The sequence below is a fragment of the Protomyctophum bolini genome (assembly GCF_963924005.1).
Source record: "Protomyctophum bolini genome assembly, chromosome: 10".
In the NCBI taxonomy this organism is placed as follows: domain Eukaryota; kingdom Metazoa; phylum Chordata; class Actinopteri; order Myctophiformes; family Myctophidae; genus Protomyctophum; species Protomyctophum bolini.
Window position 1 is genome coordinate 41108237 of NC_137871.1, and position 26276 is coordinate 41134512.

At 44.5% G+C, this 26276-nt stretch overlaps 1 protein-coding gene across 1 annotated transcript in view; it reads right to left on the reverse strand.

Annotated features, from left to right (window-relative positions):
* Positions 1-19220, reverse strand: part of LOC308322627 (uncharacterized protein) — a 53022-nt gene extending 33802 nt beyond the window's left edge. The window contains exons 1-6 of the mRNA XM_080774003.1: positions 18978-19220; positions 4597-4631; positions 2974-3155; positions 1999-2284; positions 461-519; positions 77-134 (exon numbers count right to left, since the gene is read on the reverse strand). Of these exons, the coding sequence (XP_080630129.1) occupies positions 77-134; positions 461-519; positions 1999-2284; positions 2974-3155; positions 4597-4606 (595 nt within the window). The 5' untranslated portion in view covers positions 4607-4631; positions 18978-19220. The remainder of the gene's footprint in view (positions 1-76; positions 135-460; positions 520-1998; positions 2285-2973; positions 3156-4596; positions 4632-18977) is intronic.
* Positions 19221-26276: the final 7056 nt, after the last annotated feature.

Below are 26276 nucleotides of genomic sequence, written 5' to 3' on the forward strand. Positions count from 1 at the left end.
TCACCTGGTTTGTACTGTAATGACTGTAGTATATGCTCACCTGTTTGTACTGTAATGATTGTAGTATTATGCTCACCTGGTTTGTGTACTACGTGGATCTGGTTGTACATGTTGCGGTACCAGTCTCTGCCTCTCTGCAACAACAACAACAACAAACAAACAAACAATGTAAAACTGGAGTGAACTCCTATTTGAACTTAATGTGTGGACCAAAGAACATGGCGGTTACAGGGTTAAACTGTGCAGGCTGGCTACTGTGTATAGAGCAGTGGTTCTAAAAAATAAAAATAAAAGCTGATATTACGATGTCATCACGGCCCGCCAACAATACATTCCAGTCGACTACATTCTTATGATATTATTTAGTCAACAAAAACTAGACTAGAACAAAAACATAATTATTCAAAAGACCACGAGACTACAACAATAACATTAGTTCTGGTGGTGTTGTTGAACTCACAGTTCTGTTTGATGTGTGGTCCGTGGGGGCGGGGCTGCTCTGACCTCTGCTCACATGACCTGCAGGAACAACAACAACATGAACACTCCAAAGCTAGCCTGGCCCAGCCGGTCTAGAGGGGCGGGTAGGGCATGGAGAAGGCCCAGCCGGTGTGCTTTCTGGTCTAGAGGGGCGGGTAGGGCATGGAGAAGGCCCAGCCGGTGTGCTTTCTGGTCTAGAGGGGCGGGTAGGGCATGGAGAAGGCCCAGCCGGTGTGCTTTCTGGTCTAGAGGGGCGGGTAGGGCATGGAGAAGGCCCAGCCGGTGTGCTTTCTGGTCTAGAGGGGCGGGTAGGGCATGGAGAAGGCCCAGCCGGTGTGCTTTCTGGTCTAGAGGGGCGGGTAGGGCATGGAGAAGGCCCAGCCGGCATGCTTTCTGGTCTAGAGGGGCGGGTAGGGCATGGAGAAGGCCCAGCCGGTGTGCTTTCTGGTCTAGAGGGGCGGGTAGGGCATGGAGAAGGCCCAGCCGGTTTGCTTTCTGGTCTAGAGGGGCGGGTAGGGCATGGAGAAGGCCCAGCCGGTGTGCTTTCTGGTCTAGAGGGGCGGGTAGGGCATGGAGAAGGCCCAGCCGGCGTGCTTTCTGGTCTAGAGGGGCGGGTAGGGCATGGAGAAGGCCCAGCCGGCGTGCTTTCTGGTCTAGAAAGTCTTACTGTGTGCGAAATCTGGCTTGACTTTACCAGCCACATGCTTATGTCCGATGTATACTTGGCTGTGAGGCATGTACTGTAACAATGCACTGTAACAATGCACTGTAACAATGCACTGTAACAATGCACTGTAACAATGCACTGTAACATCGCACTGCAAATAAGCTCACATCCTGTCGCAGGCTAGTGGATGTGCTATTATCAGTGTGTGACACACCGCCACGCAACACAGTATAAATCAAGACGGCCAAGAGAAAGACATGCTGACTATATGGAATCCAAATGACTGAAAGCACGCGAATGTTATCTTTAATACGCATGCACGCACGCACGCATGCATGCACGCACGCATGCATGCACGCACGCATGCACGCACGCACGCACGCATGCACGCACGCACGCACGCACGCACACAGACATACGTGCGTACAGCAGTGCCTCAGACCAGATTAGCTCAGTTAATCAGGCTGAGTTGGAAGAGGGATTAGAGAGATCACTGGGTGCTGCACACTTTTTACTTTCTTGCTCCTGCCGTTTTCCTCTCCAGGAGTTTAATAGTAACATGGATTTTCATTAGTTTTTCTTCCTCTTGGCATATTGATGGTTTTGACTCACATTAAGGCCGAAATGTGACGCAGGAAGGCCATCGAAATGTCCTGTTGATCTACCATTATGTCATAGGGTTAATTGAATTGAAGGACTAAGGATGATTTTGAATTGAAATAAATACATTTTAGGCATTTACAAATTACTCATATTTGTGCGTGCATGTGTGCGCGCGTGCATGTGTGCGTGCGTGCGCGCGCGTGTGTGTGTGTGTGCGTGCATGTGCACGTGCACGTGCGTCTACTCACCTGTACTCAAACTGTGTCTGATTCCCAGGCCTGGAGAAGAGGAGGATGAGGAGGAAGCAGCAGGGATGGAGGGATGATGGAAGGGCGAGTGAGGAGAGGTGGAAGGAGGAGGGATGGAGGGATGATGGAAGGGCGAGTGAGGAGAGGAAGAGGGAGGCATGGAGGGGGGGAAGGAGGCGGAGGAGGGGAGACCCCGGAAGGAGCGGGAGGGAGACGGGGGGGAGGGCAGGAGCAGCGGGGGAGGGGGGGAGGAGAACGGAGAGATGGACGACTGGCTCCCGTTCATCTGAGAGAGAGAGAGAGAGAGAGAGAGAGAGAGAGAGAGATGGAGGGAGATCGAGGCCTGATTCATATACGTCATCGTACGACAGTGTCGCCTGCCGAGAATAAGCAATCTATAAGCTCACGACACGTTGCATTTTGAGGCGCTGTGAGCTTGTAGATCGCCTGTTTTCGCCGAGCAACATCGCAGAGCAACATCGGAGCGTACATTAAGCGTGGAGGAAAGCAGAAAACTTCAGATAACACGTGAACTGAGAAGAGGTTTCTGGTTTTGGTGTGGAGTCATCGAAGCGACTCCTGATTCACCACCATGTTCAATTTGATTTGTGAGATTGATACCAAATGAGCAGACGTACAAGCTTGCAGTTGCAACGCATCGTCAGCTTGTAGAACGGGTATTTTCGGCAACCGGTGTACAATTAAGTATACAGTATCTGAATATGTGAACTTGTAGGTCGGTTAAGTATAGCAGATGCACACTAAAGTGAAAGTAGTGCCCTGTTGGTTTAATTGAGGTATTTCTGAGATGCACAGCATTTAGGTGAATATAACGACGGAAGACCAATTTTATTTTGATATAAACGTACCCATATGTTAACAGGAATGTACAGTAGCACAGCATGACAGACAGTGAAAAAACCATGATGTCAATAATGATCCAAATAATCATAACGATAGATGTTGCGTTCGTACCGACTCGGGAGGCGTCTTCCGGTGCAGGACGGGCCGGACACTGCGGAAGCCCTTGGCCGCCAGAGAGCTGGACGGACAGGGCGAGAGGGCGTGGCCTCCGTTCCTATTGGCCGCCGAGGGAGAGAGGGAGGAGTCTCCGTTCCTGTGGCCGTCCGACACGCCGCCGTAGCAACGCCACATCTCTGCCAACCAATCAGAGACAGATGCAACTGTTCACCTCTTAGACCAGTGGTTTTCAACCCCTTTCATATCAAGGTCCATTAGTTAGTCGGCATCTGAGCCACGGAACCACCGTTTGAGGACATTTAGCCTCTCGGACCCATCTGAGGAGCCACGGAACCACCGTTTGATGACATTTAGCCTCTCGGACCCATCTGAGGAGCCACGGAACCACCGTTTGATGACATTTAGCCTCTCGGACCCATCTGAGGAGCCACGGAACCACCGTTTGATGACATTTAGCCTCTCAGACCCATCTGAACCACGGAACCACCGTTTGATGACATTTAGCCTCTCGGACCCATCATTTCCATGCTGTATTGATGTTGGTACGATGATCACGCTATTGTTTCTGTAACTAATTAATCTAACTTAATCAGTAAAAATCCCAGCATTTCTACTTTGCAACAAAATGACACATAAGTTGACGAAAAAAAAACATGCTTCTCAATTAATCGATTAATCAAAACTAGTGAAATACCCCTGGTCCAGTGGGGGGGGGTATATTGTCAGATATTTGGCACAGTATCTACTTCTCTGTTTATTTCCTATATGCAAAGTGAAGCATAATATAATACAATAGACTCTAGAGCGTCGCAGTCCCCCCCCCCCCCCCCCCCCCCCCCCCTCGAGAGACCCGGAAAATAAATCCCCTGTTCATTTTCCTCATAGACTTTTCAGAAAGTATTTATTTAAAGACGTTTACGCCACGGCGGACAAAGCCAACTCTTGTCGTGACAAATCATGACAATAAACACAATGTTTTGGGCCAAACAAAGACTTAGAAAGTTTTTATTATATAGAAATATAATATATTTATATATTCCAAAATATTGTGTTTGTTGTCATGATTTGTCACAACTTGAGTTGGCTTCGTACGACGCTTAGACGGTCTTTAAATAAATACTTTTTGAAATGTCTATGAGGGACAAATGCATTGGGATTCATTTCCTGGGCCTGGCGTCGTCATGAAAGGGGGCGGGACTGGGCCTGGCGTAGTCATGAAAGGGGGCGGGACTGCGACGCTCTATACAATGAACACACAGAACAAAGCCATCCATTTTAATATGGAATTATGAAGCTTAAGCCTAGATCAACTGCATGCTAATCCATTTCCTTTAATGTTACAAGCTGGCACGCACGCGCACACGCACACACACGCACACACGTACACACACACACACACAGCACACACAGGTCATATATTGTTGTTGTCAGGCAGGAACCTTGCATTTCATATTGTTTCATAAATTAATGAAGCATCACAATGCAGTGAATGCACCATAATGCGACGCACATTTTGGAGCCTACTGTAAGGATCAGCTAGTTTTTGCTATATTTGATAGAAATCCACCCAACAGTGTAGTGAGGATAATACTGTATATAAATACAGTACATACATACCTGTGTCCATGATGAGCTGTGTTAATCAGGCAGGCCTGTGAAGATAGAAGAACATCAGTTAGCTTTAATTAAAACACTTTTTTCAGTTTTTTTTTGCGGGGAATTCTCCTTCTCTCCACACGGAAATCCTTTCTTTCACAGCCTGAGGCGTGAGCACTGCTGGCCAATCGGAATCTGCCAGTCCACAGTCAGCCAATCAGGCGATTTGATTGGGCTCTGTCTTTAACCCATTTTGGGGGCGAGAACCCCTTTTGGTGTTTTAAGCATTAGAAATACTTTAGCTATTGAAAAATAGCAGATCTACAAGCTATTTTTTTTTTTTTATCGTGAAAATGTGGCGCAAATCTTTGAATATATATTCTTTCAGTGTGTACGTATTTATCTCAAATCTTTGCCTGTGGGGGGGTCCCTGGGGGTCCCTGTGGGGGGGTCCCTGTGGGGGGGTCCCTGTGGGGGGGTCCCTGGAACAACATTATTTTCAGATAGGCCAATGACATATAGTTTCTGGAGTCCTTGTTTGAGAATGACCGCTATAGAAACATGGGTTTTCAATTTAATCATTGGTCTGATATTGGCTTAAAGGTGGTATTTGCTCCCCCAGTAAAGCTGGATTAACCCAGCCAATTACATAAACCTTAATTGACATGAAAGTGACTGACTGACATAGAAACGTATACGTTTGTTTCGGTCATGATTTAGAAGACATTTTGTGTCGAATCTGTTGTCAGGTCAAATAAAGCCCTGAAGCCTCCGGGCGGTATTTGGGGTGTGAGCTCAGCGCTATACTGTCTGTACTGTGTTCAGCCACATGGAGCCGCATGCTCTGTGGGCCTGTCAGCCTGTCAGCTCACATTACTGCATCAAAGCACAGTGTTAACATGAGCTCTGAAGACCCCCAGGGGTCCCTGAGGGGGGTCCCTGAGGGGGGTTTAACATGAGCTCTGAAGACCCCCAGGGGTCCCTGAGGGGGGAAGGTGACGGGGCTGACAGGCCCATCAGTGAACCCCTTTTGGTGTTAGCATTATGTTGTGCTTTAGCTATTGAAAAATAGCAGATCTACAAGCTCATAGCGCGCCACCGAGTGGCGCGCTACGAGCTTGTAGGTCTGCTATTTTTGAAAAAATCAAAGAACGACTGACATAGAAACAGAAACAGAAAACTGTCAGGATGTATAGAAGAACATTTTTAGAATCTGATCTCAGGTCAGAATGGGTTAAAAAAAAAAGCCCTGCTGGTGTTGAGCGACTTGAAGGACGTCTCGTCACCCATTTTCCAACTAATGCTCATAATTGATAAAAATGTGCAAAAAGCCACCTGCTCATCTGCCAATAGACTTGGGTGAGGTGCTGGAGTCACCAAGGTTTAGCCTGGGGTCCACCTACTGTATGCTAGACGCAGATGCATGACATGAGACTAATTAATTAGAGCAATTAATTAGAGCGACAGAGAGAGATAGAGTAGTGTGTGTGTGTGTGTGTGTGTGTGTGTGTGTGTGTGTGTGTGTGTGTGTGTGTGTGTGCGCATCAATTTAACAAAGGTGCAGACGATCAGAAATCAGCAGAGAGTGATGGACGTTTGCGCTACTCTAATGCCGAATTGAAGTGGACTCGGACCCAGACTCTTTTTTTCTCCCTGGAAATAAAAAACGTTTGGGTTTCCGAGGCTACAAAGGTTTAGATATATGAAAATATACACGGGAGACTCCGCACCCTCAAATCTATGCAAAACCGGGTATTTGTGTATGATCTATTCTATTGCAAGCTTTGGGTCTGACCTTCTTCAGGCATTTAATGCTCATGATGAACAAATGTGGTACCATTTTCTCATTGTCTCAGAGGAGGGCTGTGGACTCTTCATAAACCAGTGACATCATCATTACGCATGGTTTATAAATAAATGGTTCAGTAAGATTGTCTGTCTGTCTGTCTGTCTGTCTGTCTGTCTGTCATTTGTGTTGCAGAACACAGCTATTCTCAACCCATCACGAAATACACAGACCATCCCAGCTCTGCAGAGCTCCAGTTAAGCATTTAGCTAATAGCTATTGTAATTTGTCAGTGTGAATAATGGGAAACAAAACCTGAAACGTACACAAAGGGAATGGGAAACACAAGGAACCCAATCATATTATGGACACCATTGTGTCCATAACACATTATTTTAGACCTGAGAAAAGATTCTACAGATGCCTTGTAAATCCTGACAGTGTTCTGAAAGACCCGATGTTTCTATACCAGTCGTTCTCAAACATCTTCATGTCAAGGAGGCGTCCATTTTCATGCCTTGACATGAAAAAGCAAAGATTTGAGTTAAAAGCGTTCGCTCTGAAAGAATATAGTCAAAATTTGACCACATTTTCAGGATTTTTCAAAAATAGCAGACCTACAAGCTTGTAGCGCGGCACTCTGTGCCACGCTATGAGCTTGTAGATCTGCTATTTTTCAACAGCTAAAGTACAACCTAATAATGCTTAAAACACCAAAAGGGGTTCCCGCCAAAAATGGGATAATTACACTTTTTATGCGTTTGTTTTTTTCATAAATGAATGCGTCTGACCTAATTCATCACACAAGAGTGTCACACAAAAGTATAGTGGAAATAGCAGATCTTCAAGCTCACCAGCCACGCGTCACAGACAGTTGCTGTGCAACACGTTGCAGGCTTGTACAGTCTGTAGATCTGCTATTTCTGGCCTCGGCGTCAGGGCTAAAAATGGCAAAAAATAAAAATGAAAAGATGGCATTCATAAAATTGCCGTCGTCGCAAGGACAGTGGTGTGTGTGTGTGTGTGTGTGTGTGTGTGTGTGTGTGTGTGTGTTCATGGGCGGGGCTGGTTGGTCGGTCACATGGGTCACATGGTCCTATCAGGTTACAGCGGGGCAGACTGCTGGGCGACACACAGCTGCTGAGGGGCCAGCGCACAGCCACGCACGCACACGCACACGCACACGCACACACACACACACACACACACACACACACACACACACACACACACACAGGCTTTTATCACATTCTATTACGATACTTCACCACCATTGTAGGACTACATTATGAATGCTATTTGACTCATTTTTTCTGTTATTTGTATTACTCTATTTTGTCAATTCTTTTGAATGTCCAAGCTGAAGCTGTGAGCTCGTAGACGCCGTAGATCGTCATCTATTCTGGGTGATTTAAAGGCCGCCAGACATTCACCCTGACAAGAACAGCCCAGAAACATGACTGGCATAATCCTGCATGACATCACTATACGATGACATCACTATACGACAGCGCTGGGCTCGCATCCTGCATGACATCACTATACGACAGCAGCTGGGCTCGCATCCTGCATGACATCACTATACGATGACATCACTATACGACAGCATGGCATCACTATACGACAGCATGACATCACTATACGATGACATCACTATACGACAGCGCTGGGCTCGCATCCTGCATGACATCACTATACGACAGCATGACATCACTATACGATGACATCACTATACGACAGCATGGCATCACTATACGACAGCATGACATCACTATACGATGACATCACTATACGACAGTGCTATAGGCTAGCATCCTGCATGACATCACTATGACATCACTATACGACAGCATGACATCACTATACGACAGCGCTGGGCTCGCATCCTGCATGACATCACTATACGACAGCATGACATCACTATACGACAGCATGACATCACTATACGATGACATCACTATACGACAGCATGACATCACTATACGATGACATCACTATACGACAGCATGACATCACTATACGATGACATCACTATACGACAGCATGACATCACTATACGATGACATCACTATACGACAGCATGACATCACTATACGATGACATCACTATACGACAGCATGACATCACTATACGACAGCATGACATCACTATACGACAGCATGACATCACTATACGACAGCATGACATCACTATACGACAGCATGACATCACTATACGACAGCATGACATCACTATACGACAGCATGACATCACTATACGACAGCATGACATCACTATACGACAGTGCTATAGGCTAGCATCCTGCATGACATCACTATGACATCACTATACGATAGCGCTGGGCTCGCATCCAAACAGACTCAAGTCCCGCCAGTAAGAGATGCTGTTGTTTTTGGCAGCAAATTGTTATTTTAGTTTTAGTCATTTTAGTCTCTTGAATAGTTTTCATTTAGTTTTAGTCACCTGGAATGTTTTAGTGTTAGTCTACAGTTTCAGTAAAATGTATTTTGGCGGGCCTTGATGCCATCGTAATGACTATTTTTACAGCCGATCTACAAGCTCACAACGCGTCGTGCTGGGACACGTTGTGAGCTTGTAGATCGGCTATTTTCAGCATGCAACCAAGTGGAAAATGACTTATACTGGGTCTCTAGATTCTCTTGTCCACTATAGTCCCTTCCTAACATTTTAGTCAAATTCTTATCTGTTGACGAAATTGTCAGTATATTTAGTCTTAGTCATCATATCTTAGTTTTCATTTAGTTTCCATGTAGTTTTTGTCAGTGGAAAAAGGTAGTCGACGAACAGTTTTCGTCTTAGAATTAGTGGACAACACTATAGGTGACACCACAGCTATACAGACACAGACGGCATGGTTATAAATATACGCTGGTGGTGACATCAGAAGCTTCAGGCCTTTAAGGGCTCTCACCTTAACCTACAGCACAGCCCCCCCCCCCCCCCCCCCCCCGGCAGTTCACATACACATGACTATAGTGTCAGCTTACGACAGACAGACAGACAGACAGACAGACAGACAGACAGACATCACACTTGTCAGCACACCTTGTCTGTCTGTCTGTCTGTCTGTCTGTCTGTCTGTCTGTCAGTCAGTCAGTCTGTAGAGCAGTGGTTTAGTGGGTGCCTCGCCGCGGCCCAGGGGTGCCCAATACTATGATGCCATTTGGAATTGAATAATAAATATATCACTTAAAAAAATGATTTAAACAATTTAGGCATTTATACCTTTTAGCAGATGCTCTTAATCCAGAGCGACTTGCAGTAAGCAAGAACAACACAAGGTAGTACATCAAAACCAAGAAACCTATCAGCCTATCAGGGTCTAATAAACCAAGACCCTCTCATCAGTCTAACAGTAGAATATCCATACATATAAACGAAATAAACACTATAGGATGCCAGAACAACAATGACCTGACAACATGATACTATGTCTATGTCTACATAACATGCTGTCTAAATGACAGGTTTAGCCTTTGCATAAGCCTGTAAGGTCGTTGAGGCTAGGTCAAGTGCTATGGCAGGTGTTACGGGCTATAAGGTGGAGTCTGAAAACATCAAGTGCACGAGGTATTTACAGGTCAGTTATTTTCATTTTATCTTCTAACTGAAATGTAGAAAACAACATCATTTGGCAGCCCCCCTGTAGTATCTCTGAGGACCCCCTAGGGGTCCCCGACCCCCTGTTGAAGACCCATTGGCCTAGGAGAGGTGACAGGTTGAAAATATCAGCCAACACTCCTGCTCCAGCTGGCGGGAGAACTGCCCTGAGCACACATACTTTATGCTGCGTTCACACAGGCAGATGCAAAGATACAGTCATTCATTGTCAATGGAAGCCAGCGACATGAAGATGCAAAGATACAGTCCACCATTCATTGTCAATGGAAGCCAGTGACATGAAGATGCAAAGATACAGTCCACCATTCATTGTCAATTGAAGCCATTGTATACCCCTTCACATCCCCCTATACCCCTTCACATCCTCCTATACCCCTTCACATCCCCCTATACCCCTTCACATTCCGTAGATCCCGCCATCTTTTGTGGCCAGATGTAATTTCGTTCCTTCCCATTTCTTTCCGAATTCAGTCTACGATCCACAGCATCTTCCACAGTGTCTGCCCGCCTGCCTGCCTGCATGCATGCACATTGCATGCATGTTATTGCCTGCCATGTTAGGTTCGTAGCTTACGTATGATCATTGATGACTGTTGTTTATGCATTTGATGTATTACCACGTGTTGTTCTTGCTTATACTGTACATCACTCTGGATTAAGAGCGTCTGCTAAATGCCTACTGTAAATTGTAATTGTAAATTGTACACAAGGAGATCAGACTGGACCAGTAGTCTACTAACAAGGAGATCAGAGCAGACTAGAGAGGTGTTGGAGAGTAGAGTTACATCCTAGTATTGGGAATAGAACTGACCCTTTAACCTGCAACAGGGCAACCTTTCACCTGACTGTGTGTGTGTGTGTGTGTGTGTGTGTGTGTGTGTGTGTGAGACGTGTGTGTGTGAGATGTGTGAGTGCATGTGTCCATGTGTGAGTGTGTGTGAGTGTGAGTGTGAGTGTGAGTGTGAGTGTGAGTGTGAGTGTGTGTGTGTGTGTGTGCGTGTGTGTGTGTGTGTGTGTGTGTGTGTGTGTGTGTGTGTGAGACGTGTGTGTGTGTGTGTGAGACGTGTGTGTGCATGTGTGCATGTGTGAGTGCATGTGTCCATGTGTGAGTGTGTGCATGCGTGCAGCGTGCATGGTGTCAGTGCCTGACTGCCTGTACATCAGATAATGTGTCAGAACTGACGTGCATGCGTTAACCTTCTAATATTCACACAGCTAACATGTTTGGGGCCAGTGATTGTGCATACGGTTTGTCTTCAGGGCGGTTAATAAATGAAATCGGTGTAAATTAAACGACAGCCTAAACGCGGCAGTTATCCACTCCACACGATCAGAAGTACATAACACCCGTGAGAGTCCCACTGGCTTCAGGAAAGTCCTGCCCGTAGCATAGCCAAGGCACACGTCAGCCGACAATGATTTCAGTAAGACGTTTGAAAGGTCTGTCTGTCTGTCTGTCTGTCTGTCTGTCTGTCTGTCTGCCTGTCTGTCTGTCTGTCTGTCTGCCTCTTCAAGACAACCTAAGAAGATAGTTGGACAGAGTCATCATCGGTTTGTTTCCAGGCCTGTCACAAGTTATTTCATACAAAATTGCCTAATCTGCAAAAATAGAGTGCAAAATGTATTAATCATTTAGTTTTTGTTCTGTCACTCACGACAGTAGGCTTATAATGGCATGCCCATATACAGGCATGCCCAAAACTAGGTTGCAATAGGCAAGTGATCTTCAAGCCAGTTGATACAGTTTGAAGATCAGGCATTTTTAGCCAGAGACACGGTTGCACTATGACTATGGAGTATAAATAAAACTAAGGTTTTAAGCCTGAGGAGCTGCCTGCAATTGGGAGCCCTACTTAACATAATCACACTACATTTATTAAACCACTGTTTGTCTAAGGTGCCTGGCCCTGTCTAGTATTATAATCAGTTAATCTCAATCTTTTTCAGTTCAAGACAAGGATCTCCAGTTTGACTGATGAAGGAAAGAACCCTAATGGAAACAAGCCCTATAGGCTTTCTTGGGTCATAAATCATCTTGTATTGAACTGTATACTTCCCTGTGCTTTTTTCTGCAAACCTTTTCATATCAAATCAATACTTTTTTTAAAATCTCTAGTGAGGTGTTAACAATTCAATCTACAATCCACAGCATCTTCCACAGTGCCTGCCTGCCTGCCTGCCTGCATGCCTGCCTGCATGTCTGCCTGCATGCCTCCCTGCCTGCCTGCCTGCCTGCCCGCCTCCCTGCATGCCTCCCTGCATGCCTGCCTGCATGCCTCCCTGCATGCCTGCCTGCATGCCTCCCTGCATGCCTGCCTGCATGCCTCCCTGCATGCCTGCCTGCGCTAATCGGAGTTGCCGTTAAGAATTTTTAATCTTTTCCTGCCCAAACTCTGACCGGCAACTCCGCTTAGCGCCTTTTCGCACACGTTTCTCCTAAAGCTGTTATAATTATATGCATCTTTGAAACATCTCACCAACAACACTCAAGCGACCAAGCAGGTCTCTGTGAACAGAGAGTAGGAACATCTGTGTCCTATGGAGAGTGGAATAACCGATGAGGGACCCTAAGGTACCGCTGTCCAAAATTCAGAAAAGGTAACCGAGGGTCCCGAAAGTGGCTAGCATGCATGCCATTGCCTGCCTGCCCACCTGCCTGCATGCCTGCCCGCCTGCCTGCCTGCCCAAACTCAGATAGTTCCATGGCTTCCCTATCTGTCACCCTTTATGGTGATCAGATCAGACAACACATCCATCTGACTGACAGAATGAATACACAAGAGGTGCATGGTGACATCGTATTGAGCCACTAAACCACACATGCTCAGTTACAATTACAATTTGACATTCATCATTTACAATTTACGCATTCAGCATTTACCCAGACAGATGTATACGTTCAGCAGACACATTCATCTATAGATCGACTTACAAGTGTGTGTATTGAACTCTCTAGTCAATAAATGAGCTGAATAATCACATATCGTCGAGTGCAGAGAGAATTGTGCAGTAGAGCCTCAAAGGCAACCTACAGTAGCATTACCTTACCTTACTGCAACAGTTAATGTTGCAGTAGTAGGCTAATGCTCTTTGTTCATTTCATTTATTTATATTTTTATCTTTGGTATCTTTGGTACAAGTCCTTAATTTGTCACTTTACTGTCATCTGGGGAACCCCTAAAATCTTAATGTTGGAAACAAAACAAAACAAAGAGTGACCCACTATAGATTTAGTCGGATAAAATCCTTTGATATTTAGTTGACTAAAACGAAATGCATTTCAGATGACTAAAACTAAATGAAACGTTATTCAAAAGACTATGACTAAAACTAACTCTATAATGTGCTGTCAACACTATGGTCCACCAGCAAACCTCGCTACTATTTCTCACTCATTTCAAACGTCTTCCTGACAGCGCAGCAAGATAGCTACGGCTAACCTTTGAGCTTTATATAAAGTGTTATTTTTTTAATATTTCTTTATCCCACGATTTTGTAACCCATTTTTCACCCCTGTGTCAATCATCTAATGTGATCCTGGGCTCTACACACCCTCCACCAACCTAGTCCCCATATATGGGGGACAAGGGGAGAGCAACGGACTTGAACTCATGCTTCCTTCATGCCTGAGTGTCCAAGTTGCTCCTTTACATCTGACAGGGGGGAGTTTCCCTGGTTGGACGTAGCGTGTGGAAGGAACACGTTATTCCAACCAGTTCCTTTCCCCTCCATCAGGCGCCCCGGGCTGGCCAGGGGGAGGCAGTTTTTTATATAAAGTGTTATTGTGCATTTGCAGATTAATGAGATTATAGCCATTATTAGGTGTGGTGGAGGAGAGGGGAGGAAGAGCTAACCGTGCGAGTACATAGCCAAAGGTCAGGTTTATAAAATATTGTGGGTTTAGCGATTACATAATATGAAAATAGACATAGAAAAGATGATGAGTAAGCAAACAACAAACAAATAAGTGTTAATTCACACTGATAGTGCCGTAAAACAAGCCTATGAGGCAATCTATGAAATATATGAAACCGTTTAATCATCTCCCTCCCCCCCCCCCACCACCACCATAAAATGATTTTTTTTGGCCAGAAAGGAAAGATTTTCATATTATGTTTCAGTTACTCCACTGCGCCCTCATTTTGTTCTTTTTGTTAAGTCGAGAGGCTGTGCTGCATTTCATGCGAGGGCCTTAAGGGGAAGCTATGGACCAGAGCTGGGCTGCTAGGTCCCATGGGGGACCCCTGAGTGGATTCGTATATATATTGCGTGCCCTCAGCTGTCCTCATAAGCCACAGTTCTAAGGTATCGAGAGCACCGTCTGTACACATTACCTACTAATTGCTTTTGTACCACAAGCTGTCTGTCATTATAGCTGCTATTAAGGGTGTGAAGTAATGGCCCTGGACTGGAAGGATTCCGCAGTCAACATGGTGGAGCAGCAGTGTTGTGGTTTAATAAGCAGTATTAAAATATCCTATACAGTAGGTCACGTACATTCTGTTCTGTCACGGGCCTCGGAGTTCAGACAGGGACATATCGCTGCTGATCTCCACAGTCTAACTTTGTGCGTGCGTGTGTGCGTGCGTGTGTGTGTGTGTGTGTGTGTGTGTGTGCGTGTGTGTGTGTGTGTGTGTGTGTGTGTGTGTGTGTGCGCGTGCGTGCGTGGTTCTACAGTCACACAACAGCATCAAAAGCAGCAGAGCTACAAGCTGCTTGAAGCTCTGCTGCTTTTTAATGTTTTAATCCTGAAAAGTAACAGTTTTGGACACAATGAGGTTTTTATCGATTCCAATTCTGCTCATCAATTCCTGTTCTTATGGATTCCCCATTCCGGCTCCATAATAGTAAACAAAAATTAAGAGATAAAAAAAAATATTACTAGTAAAAAAATAAAACTGTGTATAAATACTAGCACCTGAGATATAAACAATACGGAAGTGTTTTGCCCTGGAAATACTGCTGATGTCGCTGTAAACTAATTGTATATCAATAAAGTGCTAAATGATTCAAGAGTTCTATCGATTCTGATAAAGATCCAATTTGGAGAGCATTCCTACTTGGATCCTTTTGATTGAACGAGTGGCTTTATTGCAGACTCAAGGTCACAATTACATACAACAATAAACATGAATATTGATTGTTGATTGCAGGGGTTTTCGACCCTTGTCATTTCAAGGTCGATTATTTATTCGCGTTTGAGCCACGGACCACCATTTGATGAGATTTTGCCTCTCAGACACAAGACTTTGAATATTTTCTATTTTGTTGTCATTGGATAATATATTGTCCACAGTTCCATACCATTAGTAGAGACATGTGATGATCATAACAATAATAACAATTATTCTACGGCGTGGAACAAACTCCCACTGTACCTTCGACAGGCAGCCTCTAATCTGTAGACATTTTTAAAGCACAGCTCAAGACCCACTTCTACACCCTTGCTTTTAATTGATCTTTTATTTTTTGTTATTCATGTCCTCACTGTATTGCATTACTGCTTGTTTTTTTTATGTTTTATGCCTTGCTTTTCTTTTCTTTTTTCTCCATTGCTCTGTAAAAGTACTTTGAGCTGCATTTCATGTCATGAAAGGTGCTATACAAATAAAGTTCTCTAATTGCGTTGACTTCTTGTAAATTAATTAACGCAGATGTTTAACAATAATGTAACTATTTTGAGAGTGTAAAAGGTATTTCACTTTACAACTCTCAAGAGTTAAAGATCTATAAGGGTCCATTTGGTTACCAACTCTCCATCACTATAGCTGGGGACCAGCTGGATCACCACTGGTGGTCCCACCAGATCACTGGTTGAAAACCACTGATTGATTGAATACTTTATTAGTTAGAAATGTAAACAGCACCATGTGGTACAGCAAGACATTAAGGCTAACAGGCTAGCACAAAGAAAGTTAATTCAATACCCAACAACCGAGACATAATAGCTGAGTTTCACTCCAACATGTTTTGCATTCATTGGTCCCTGGCGAAGGCCGCTGGGCCAAAACATGTTGGTCACCTGCGTTTGTAAATCTTTGCCAGACCAATTAGGTATTTTAACTTCACTGAACAGAGTGTGCCTTGGATTCTTTTTAAGTTCACCTATTTCTCTCACTTTGACGTCAGCCAGCCTAATACTACTACTACTACTACTACAAAGGGATGGAACTTCAATGCCTTGACCTACATGGTTTGTATTGTATTTGTATTGTATGTGTGTTACACGATGGGAACAAGCCCCCGGGGATTTCTGTGTTGTCCTATAACTTCTGACTCTACTGCCTGTTATGATATTATAACCTCAGCTGCCTGACTCAGTGACAAAACATGTATCTGCATTAGCATATTGATACCCGCAGCATGGTGATTGTCCGTGCTACTGTATCAGAGGGACTGTACTGTATGTGCAATATGATACAGTATGAGATGCATGCTTGTTCCTGCTCATTCTGTCATTATCTTTGTTTCCATAATCTATACCAGGGACGTCGTAGATCCACTGTTCTTACTGTATATATTTATCTGTGTGTGTAATAAACTTCAGAAGGTTATGTGTAATACATCGCTGTGTTGGCATATTATTATGTTCTCCACACCTGCGATTGGACGGATCCTCACCCACCACCCCAAGGTTTAACCCATTCTGACCGGGAACCCATTTTGGTGTTGGCATCATGTTATGCTTTAGCTATTGAAAAATAGCAGATCTACAAGCTCATAGCGCGCCACCGAGTGGCGCGCTACGAGCTTGTAGGTCTGCTATTTTTGAAAAATCGAAGAACGATCTGACATTTTTAGAATCTGATCTCAGGTCAGAATGGGTTAATCAGACCAGTGTGTGTGCAGTGGAAACCTCGTATGAATCTGATCTCAGGTCAGAATGGGTTAAATGGAAGACTTCTAGAGGCCTTAACCCATTTAGGCCTGACGTCAAAATCCTTTATAATTTTTTATCCCACCCAGTTTTCTTTCTTTTTCACCCAGTGCCAATTATCTAATGTAATCCTGGGCGCTACACTTCCTCTGCCAACCTGGGGGGGGCAGCGGACTGACCTCATGCCTCCTTCTATGCATGAGGAGTCCAAGCTGCTTCTTTTTACCTGACAGAGGGGAATTTCCCCGGCGGGACGTATAGCGTGTGGAAGGGACACGACACGTTATTCCGACCAGTTCCTTTCCCCTCCATCAGGCGCCCCGGCTGGCCAGGGGGAGGTAGTTTTAGAGACCAGGATTACGGCATGTTTTTGTGAGGGTATCTACACTAGGGGACACGGGGAGAACATGCAAACTCCATGCACACAGAAAGGCCCTTTCGCCAACCCCCGCCTCGGGTTTGGGCACTGATGACGCGGAGGAGGGAACACGCCGCCAGTGCCCACAGCGTCCTCAGCGGAAATCGAACCCAGGACCTTCTAGCTGTGAGGCGACAGCACTACCAACTGTGCCACCGTGCCCCCTTAAAATCCTAAAAATAATCTGAAAAACCTTGTTTCTGTATGGTCTATGTTTCTGTATGGTCTACAAGCTCATAGCACGCGCTATGAGCTTGTAGATCTGCTATTTTCCAATAGCTAAAGTATAACATAGTGCTTTAAAACACCAAAAAGGGTTCCTGCCCAAATAGATGGTCAGTGGTCACCCAAAACCACAACACTATACCTGCTGTACTGTTAACAAATCATGTTAATAAAGTATTCAGACAACCAATAAATCATTCAAGTAAGCTGATCAGTGACCATTGATATTGAGCTCGGCTTATTGATCTGTATGTTTACAATCACCAGGCCTGGGTGAGACTGTAATAAAAGGCACATTATGAGCCAATCAGATGTTTACACTGGTTCTCAGCATGAGAGAGAGAGAGAGAGAGAGAGAGAGAGAGAGAGAGAGAGAGAGAGAGAGAGAGAGAGAGAGAGAGAGAGAGAGAGAGAGAGATCCATCCTAGTGATGGGAGATTAATTGGCAAACACATCAGTATTGGCAGATATATACCCTAACCCTAACCCTTAAATCAATTAATCAGTAATCGGTATAATATAGCGGATTTAGTAGATATTTAATTTTACTATAATTAGTTTTCTAGGGAAGCTTTCGAAAGAGTCAATAGTTGGAGCATTTAAAAGAAATACTACATTCAAGCTGTTTGTGTTGGATATGAGCCAACATCTCAATAACACTGCATCCCTTAGTTTTGGAATAAATTAAGAGGCATTGCTTTTTTAATTTTTTTAAATGCAGCCTTTTTTTTCAGAATGGCCAAAATAATAATATTGTTTTAATACAGAAGGAGATCATAATTATATCGGTTATCGGCCATAAAAGCAATTAATTTATATTTATATCGGATATCGATATCGGCCAAATTGTCTCATGGGTACATCCCTGATTCCACACCAGTCCAACAACACATCTTCATCTTTCCTCAGAGCAGCACCTCATCATCATCATCATCATCATCATATCATATCATCATCATCATCATCATCATCATCAACATATAGTGCACGTGCCACGTGCCGCAGCCACGGTCATTAACACATCTCACACACACACACGAACACACACACACACACACACACACACACACACTTTCAACATTATCCATGCAGCAGCAGAAGACAAAAGCATATCCGATCATGACGTGACGTCATATTATTTACAACTTACTGATAGCATGCAGCTGCGGGAGCACCGCCGGCCAGGCGGCGTATGTGTGTTTGTAGCCTACTAACTAGCCTATACTGACGAATCGATGACGAATATAAAATGACGTTATTAACGTCAACGACAACACACAACATCATTCAAACAACATGCCCGATATACAGTGTAGCCGCGTGCAGCTGCGTAGAGCCTGCCTGCCGGCTGCACTGAGTTAAAATCACACAACACAAATAACAAGCAGCTGTCTAGTGTGTGTGTGTGTGTGTGTGTGTGTGTGTGTGTGTGTGCGTGTGTGTGTTATATATACCTGTGTTCACCGGCAGTATTTTAGCGGTAGGTAGGTAAGAGAGGTAAGGTCCTCCTGGCAACGCGGTAAAGCGTCTCTCTCGCTCTCTCTCTCTCTCTCTGACTGCAGGTGCCTGTCTCTCAACCTCCTCTCTCTCTCTGTCTGTCTGTCTGACTCTGTCTGTCGTGCGTTGCTTATAGATACATACACTTAGCCTTAGTATTAGTCTTACTGTTTCTCTTATGTGTCCTCCTTATCCATTCCTCCCTCTCTCCCTCTCCCTCTCCCTCTCTCTCCCCTGTGTTTTCTGGGGGGGCTCTACCCGGTCAGAATAGCGCGGTGTAATGTTGCCATTCCAACCACCAGCCCATGAGCCCTGTGGCTGAAAATGGCTCTGTGTCGCACCGTGTCGCCTCCTCCTCCTCTCTGTGTGTGTGTGTGTGTGTGTGTGTGTGTGCGTGCGTGTGAGTCTGTGTGTGAGAGAGAGAGAGAGAGAGAGAGAGAGAGAGAGAGAGAGATACCACATGGGAATGGATCAGGACACTCATATAGGTAACACATGCGCGCGCGCACACACACACACACACACACACACACACACACACTAGGATCTGAATGAAATGGATGGATGGATGGATGGATGGATGGATGGATGGATGGATGGATGGATGGCTGGCTGTGAAGTGGGAGTCATTTTAAGTAGCCTATACTTTACACACTTTAGGGAGGTCCAGGAGACCTCATGGGTTCCTATAGTTTAGAGGTTCTAAATGGACCCTACAGGTCTGTAACTCTGTGACAATCACTGGCCCCGCCTACCAGTGACATCATCGGTAGGTATAGGTATACATTCCCTATACCTCGCACATTCCCTGCCATTGACGTACCGTACCGGTGGCTCTACGTCATTTTAAGGGGTTTGATTGATTAAGTTACCCGGACTGCACAATCCACCGGTTTCCTGCTGAGAACCATGGCCTCAGATTTGAAGACGCTGATCCAGAGGTCAGGATGAATTAAAATAAGAGCGAACGGCACGCTACACAGCCGTTGTTTAGGCCTACTTCCTGTTCATGGCCTGGGAGTTCTTGGCCTTCAAAATATTGATTATGTAGTGGAGCAGTGGCGAAATAATTCATTTAATACCGGCAATGTTTTTCAAAGATTTAAAATGTTATTATTAATGCACAAATGGCTTCTATTATTTTCCACCAGGAAGAGAAATTAAGCCTATACAGTTTCTATTATAGCAAGCTATTCCCTATCGATGATGTCACTGGTAGGCGTGTTTCTGAACTGCCCACAGCCCTCTCTCCTCTGAGACACGTGGGTGAGGCAGTATAAACAAAAGAATTATGGTATATAATGAGCATTAATAGTGACGACCGATAACATGAAGATAAGGTTGAAAATTCATTATGACAGACAACATACGAAGCGGATATACAAAGATCGCAACGCGTCACGATTTGACTTGCTGTGAGTTTGTAGATCGGCTAATTGTTGACCTCGGCGTGCAAACAACGTGGTATATAAAGTTTTAGTACTCATTCTCTTACGATGAGTAGAATCTGTAGCTCTACTAACCTATAGTAACGACACTGGGAGCAACAGGTGTGTGAAGCCAGTGGTGGAAAATAACTGAGTACATTTTACTTTTAATGATATAATTTAATAAATACAAACACACACACACACACACACACACACACACACACACACACACACACACACTTGTAACGTCGGCCACAGAAGCTGTGAACACTGACGGAGCATTTCAAAAACATCCTCACACACCCTCACCCTGGGGGCCCCAAACAGGTCACACACACACACACACACACACACACACACACACACACACACACACACACACACACACACACACACACACACACACACACACACACACACACACACACACACACACACACACACACACACACACACACACACACACACACAGTGCAGTAATTCACCCTGAAACCTGAGCCAGCAGCTTATAGTTACACACTCTCTCTCTCTCTCTCTTCTGACAAACACACACACACACACTCACACTGACTTGCCCTTTCTCCGTGCCTCCGTCATGCTTTCGTTTACACGCTGTCAGGCTGTCTCCCCCACATTAACGTTCCTCTCTCTATACAGTATGCCAAGTCTTCACCTCTGCCGCTTCTAGAGAGCAACGTCACCACTTGAGACCCTCTGGGTGAACTTCACTTCATAGAGGCCAGGGTACTGTATGTGCAATGCATTAAAGACAGTGGCAAATCCAGACAGTTTTCTGGAAAAACCCTATGTTTCCATGTCAGTGGTTCTCAAACATTTTCATGTCAAGGAGTCGGACCCCCAAAATGATATGTAATTGGTCGCCGACCCCCATCTGTAACTATGTTGTTCCACTGACCACACCCTCCCCCCCCACCCCCCAGAAGCAAAGATTTGAATTAAAAACGTTCACTCTGAAAGAATATATTCAAAGATTTGTACCACTTCTTTTTTTTTAATTAAAAAATAGCAGACCTATACAAGTTGTCTGCTATTTTTCAATAGCTATAAGCCTATAACATAATGCTTAAAACACCAAAAGGATAGCACTTTTCTGTTTGGATGCACTGTATGAGCTGCTTTTACATTTTTTAGCAATCTAGGCCTATTGTTCTCGACAAATCCCCTGAAAAGGGTGTGCTCACAGAATAAACCAACCAATCCCTGGCTGTCTCACAGTAAATCTACTGTGGAACACTAAACCAAAACAAAAACCATGTAATCTGCTATACAGTAGCCTACAGTCACACATTTTGGTCGGGGCGGGTTGCCATGTTTTACCATGCTGATCCAGCATATAAGAAAGCACACACAAACACACACACACACACACACACACACACACACACACACACACGTCACCATGGCAACAGACAACAAGTCTTACCGGGTAAACAGAGCGACAGAGGAGGACATGCGTCCGGAACGCGGCGTCGTCCACGCATCACTGACCCACTTAACACATTTAGACCTGACACCAGATTCTACAAATGCCTTCTAAATCCTGACCGTTTTCTGAAGAAAACCCCATGTTTTTATGGTCAGTCGTTCTCAAGGACCCTCCAAAAATATATACGTAATTGGCCGCCGACCCCCATCTGAAAATATGTTGTTCCAGGGACCCCCCCCATGCATGAACAACAAAGATTTTAGTTAAAAAACGTTCGCTCTGAAAGAATATATATTCAAAGATTTGCGCCACATTTTGCACGATTTTTTCAAAAGTATAGCAGATCTACAAGCTTGTATAGCGTGGCACTCGGTGCATGGCACTATGAGCTTGTAGATCTGCTATTTTTCAACAGCTAAAGTATTACGTCATGCTTAAAACACCAAAAGGGGGTTCCCGTTCTGAATGTCTTAACACATGTCTCTTACTAGCCGCTATACACCCAGCCACACGTACACACAGACAGGACATTATAATGCCCTGCCATAAGATTATAGTTTTAACGTGGTGGAACCAATCAGAGCGTACCAGAGTAATCCCCTCAGACAGATGTATAGAGACAGTCAGTCTGACCCCCCACTGAGTTAGGAAGTCCACTGAAACACTGAGAGGCAGCCGGGCTGAGATCCCATTGGACAGAAATAGCGAAAATAGGAGATCTACAAGCTCACAATGCTTTGCGGTGAGTTAATTCAGAGCTTGTAGATCAGCTATTCTCGGGGCACAACCCAGCACTCTTTATCTAGTGGAGATACGGTACGTGTGTAAACGACATGGAAACGCAAAATACTGTGTTCATATTATAAGTTCAGGAGATTCGGGAAAAAAGCAATTATCCTGATTGCTGCCTTCCAGTATGGCATGGAAAGGAGTGGCCCTTGTTTTACAGACGAGTACAAGGGTATATGAATGAATAGGCCTTTAAGAACAGGGGTTCTCAACCTGGGGGTCGCGACACGCTCAGGGGCGTCGCCAAATTTGGGGGTCCCCAGATATATAAAAAATACGCTTTCGGTTTTTTTTGCAACTGAATGGCTGGAAAAGAGTTTACATAGTATACACATAGTACATGCATAAACCTTCCTTAATGATTATATCTGGTTTCAGTATTATTGTTATTATGATGTATTTGCTCTATTATTAAGGTTAATGTGGGCGGGTGTCGCGACAGGGAAACACATCTAGCTATGATGTCACTCAGCATCATGAAGGAACTGAAAGACCCGCCCACCTCTGACATCAGCAACATTATGATGTCACTGAGCATCATGAAGGTACTGAAAGACCCGCCCACCTCTGACATCAGCAACATTATGATGTCACTGAGCATCATGAAGGAACTGAAAGACCCGCCCACCTCTGACATCAGCCTCATTATGATGTCACTCAGCATCATGAAGGAACTGAAAGACCCGCCCACCTCTGACAACAGCATCATTATGATGTCACTCAGCATCATGAAGGAACTGAAAGACCCGCCCACCTCTGACATCAGCAACATTATGATGTCACTGAGCATCATGAAGGAACTGAAAGACCCGCCCACCTCTGACATCAGCAACATTATGATGTCACTGAGCATCATGAAGGAACTGAAAGACCCGCCCACCTCTGACATCAGCAACATTATGATGTCACTGAGCATCATGAAGGAACTGAAAGACCCGCCCACCTCTGACATCAGCAACATTATGATGTCACTGAGCATCATGAAGGAACTGAAAGACCCGCCCACCTCTGACATCAGCAACATTATGATGTCACTCAGCATCATGAAGGAACTGAAAGACCCGCCCACCTCTGACATCAGCAACATTATGATGTCACTGAGCATCATGAAGGAACTGAAAGACCCGCCCACCTCTGACATCAGCAACATTATGATGTCACTGAGCATCATGAAGGAACTGAAAGACCCGCCCACCTCTGACATCAGCAACATTATGATGTCACTGAGCATCATGAAGGAACTGAAAGACCCGCCCACCTCTGACATCAGCAACATTATGATGTCACTCAGCATCATGAAGGAACTGAAAGACCCGCCCACCTCTGACATCAGCCTCATTATGATGTCACTCAGCATCATGAAGGAACTGAAAGACCCGCCCACCTCTGACATCAGCAACATTATGATGTCACTCAGCATCATGAAGGTACTGAAAGACCCGCCCACCTCTGACATCAGCAACATTATGATGTCACTCAGCATCATGAAGGAACTGAAAGACCCGCCCACCTCTGACATCAGCAACATTATGATGTCACTCAGCATCATGAAGGTACTCAAAGACCCGCCCACCTCTGACATCAGCAACATTATGATGTCACTCAGCATCATGAAGGAACTGAAAGACTCGCCCACCTCAGACATAGACATCAGCATCATTATGAAAAGATTTTTCAAAAATAGCAGATAGTACAAGATGTCTTTGTTGTAGATTGGCTATTTTATTTTCTAATAACAGAATATAGCATTAGTATATGCAGGAGTATATTAGTATAAAACTGTCATCTTAAAAAAAAAACCACATTCTCCTAAAAAGTCCATGTTGTAGCGCCCTCTGGTGGAATAACCTTAGAGGGAAAGAACCAAATATAAATAACAATGAGCAGGGAGATGTTTTCTGGGGATGGATTCATTCAAGATGCATCAGTCATAATTATTATTGTTCAGGCCAGGGACCAGGGTCCTTACCCCTGGAGTCATGTGATCAAGATGTATCAGTCACATTATTCAGGCCAGGGACCAGGGTCCTTACCCCTGGAGTCATGTGATCAAGATGTATCAGTCATATTATCCAGGCCAGGGACCAGGGTCCTTACCCCTGGAGTCATGTGATCAAGATGTATCAGTCATATTATCCAGGGATAATGGGTCGTTTCCAAATTGCGTATAACTGCCTTCCAAAGATTGCGGGCCCTGAGTAGGCAACCTGGCCTGGCGAAGACTTGCGCTTCAAGTTTGACCCGTTCCCATGGAGTCGGATCCGACTCCATTATGTTGAACACATGAGCCCGGAGACACACTTTTACTTGAAGCTTACAAAGTCCTGCTAGTGTATTATTGATGCATGACAGAAATATCTAATTTAAATGCGTTTAATGATAAGACGCTTCACTCTTTGCCCCCTTTTGCCCGTGCACCCCCTGTTACCTCCTGACCTAGCTGACACACCCCAACGCCAAGTCTTGTTGTATTTGACCGAAAATGATACATTTTTAATATGATTATGGCAAATAATCACAGCATGTCACTGCACTGAGACACATGCAGCTGCTGTATACTCCCGCAAGCTGCTCTATACATCTCTTTAAAACAGGTTTTACCAGATTTAGCTGTTAAGTGTTAAATAACACCATAAAACTGCCATTACCCTTTTCATGTCACACACGCCCTAAAGGGCGTCCGCAAACAACAAGGGGTGCACGCACCAGTGTCGTTTTCGTCGACTAATACTATGGCGAAAATAATCAGAAATAATCTGAAAGTCCGGATAACTCACCGGTCAGGTCGCCCGAAAGTCCAGACGTGGCCTGGGGTGAGAGGTCTCTACCTTCAGGGTGAGTTATAATGATGCCTTATAATATCATTATAAAACATCATAGTAGACAGTGTTACCGAATCAATTGTACTTTTTGAAATAAAAGTAAATGAAGGAGTGCACAGAACTGAACAAGGAAAACAACAGTGTTTTAATCATGTACAATTCATTGTGATCTTCCATGCTGAAATCTCCTTAAAAATTCCCAAATAATCAAGTGATTCACCCACGAACTGAATCACTCGACACACCAAACACCATACAGTACATATAAATTAGACTTACAGAGAAAATAGACCAACAGTCCGTCTCAAAAGTAGAATTATTATTAGCCTTTGTCACAGTGCAATGTGATTTTTCCCTTTTTTGTTTCAAAGCATGAAATAAAATGTACATACATACGTAACATGGCTTTATGACCCACAGCAGTCCTGAGTATTCCTGTAGTACCTAAAGGGGCCGTGTCCACGCAGAAAGACTTTTATGAGCGGAAGAGCGCTTTGGATGTCATGGTCCATATAGTGGATATCATGTCCATAGTGGATACCATGCCCATAGGGGTATTATGTCCATAGTGGATACCATGTCCTTGCAATGAATGGATGTTTGCGTTCACTTGTTGCAGTTTCACAATTCATAAAAACCATGAAATGCTGCTTTCAGTGTGTCACGGCCTTTAAAGTGGTTTAGGGAAAAAAAAGACAATATCCCTTCATGAGGACAATATGGCTAATCAATATGATTCCATTGAATCAATATATAATTATAGCATTT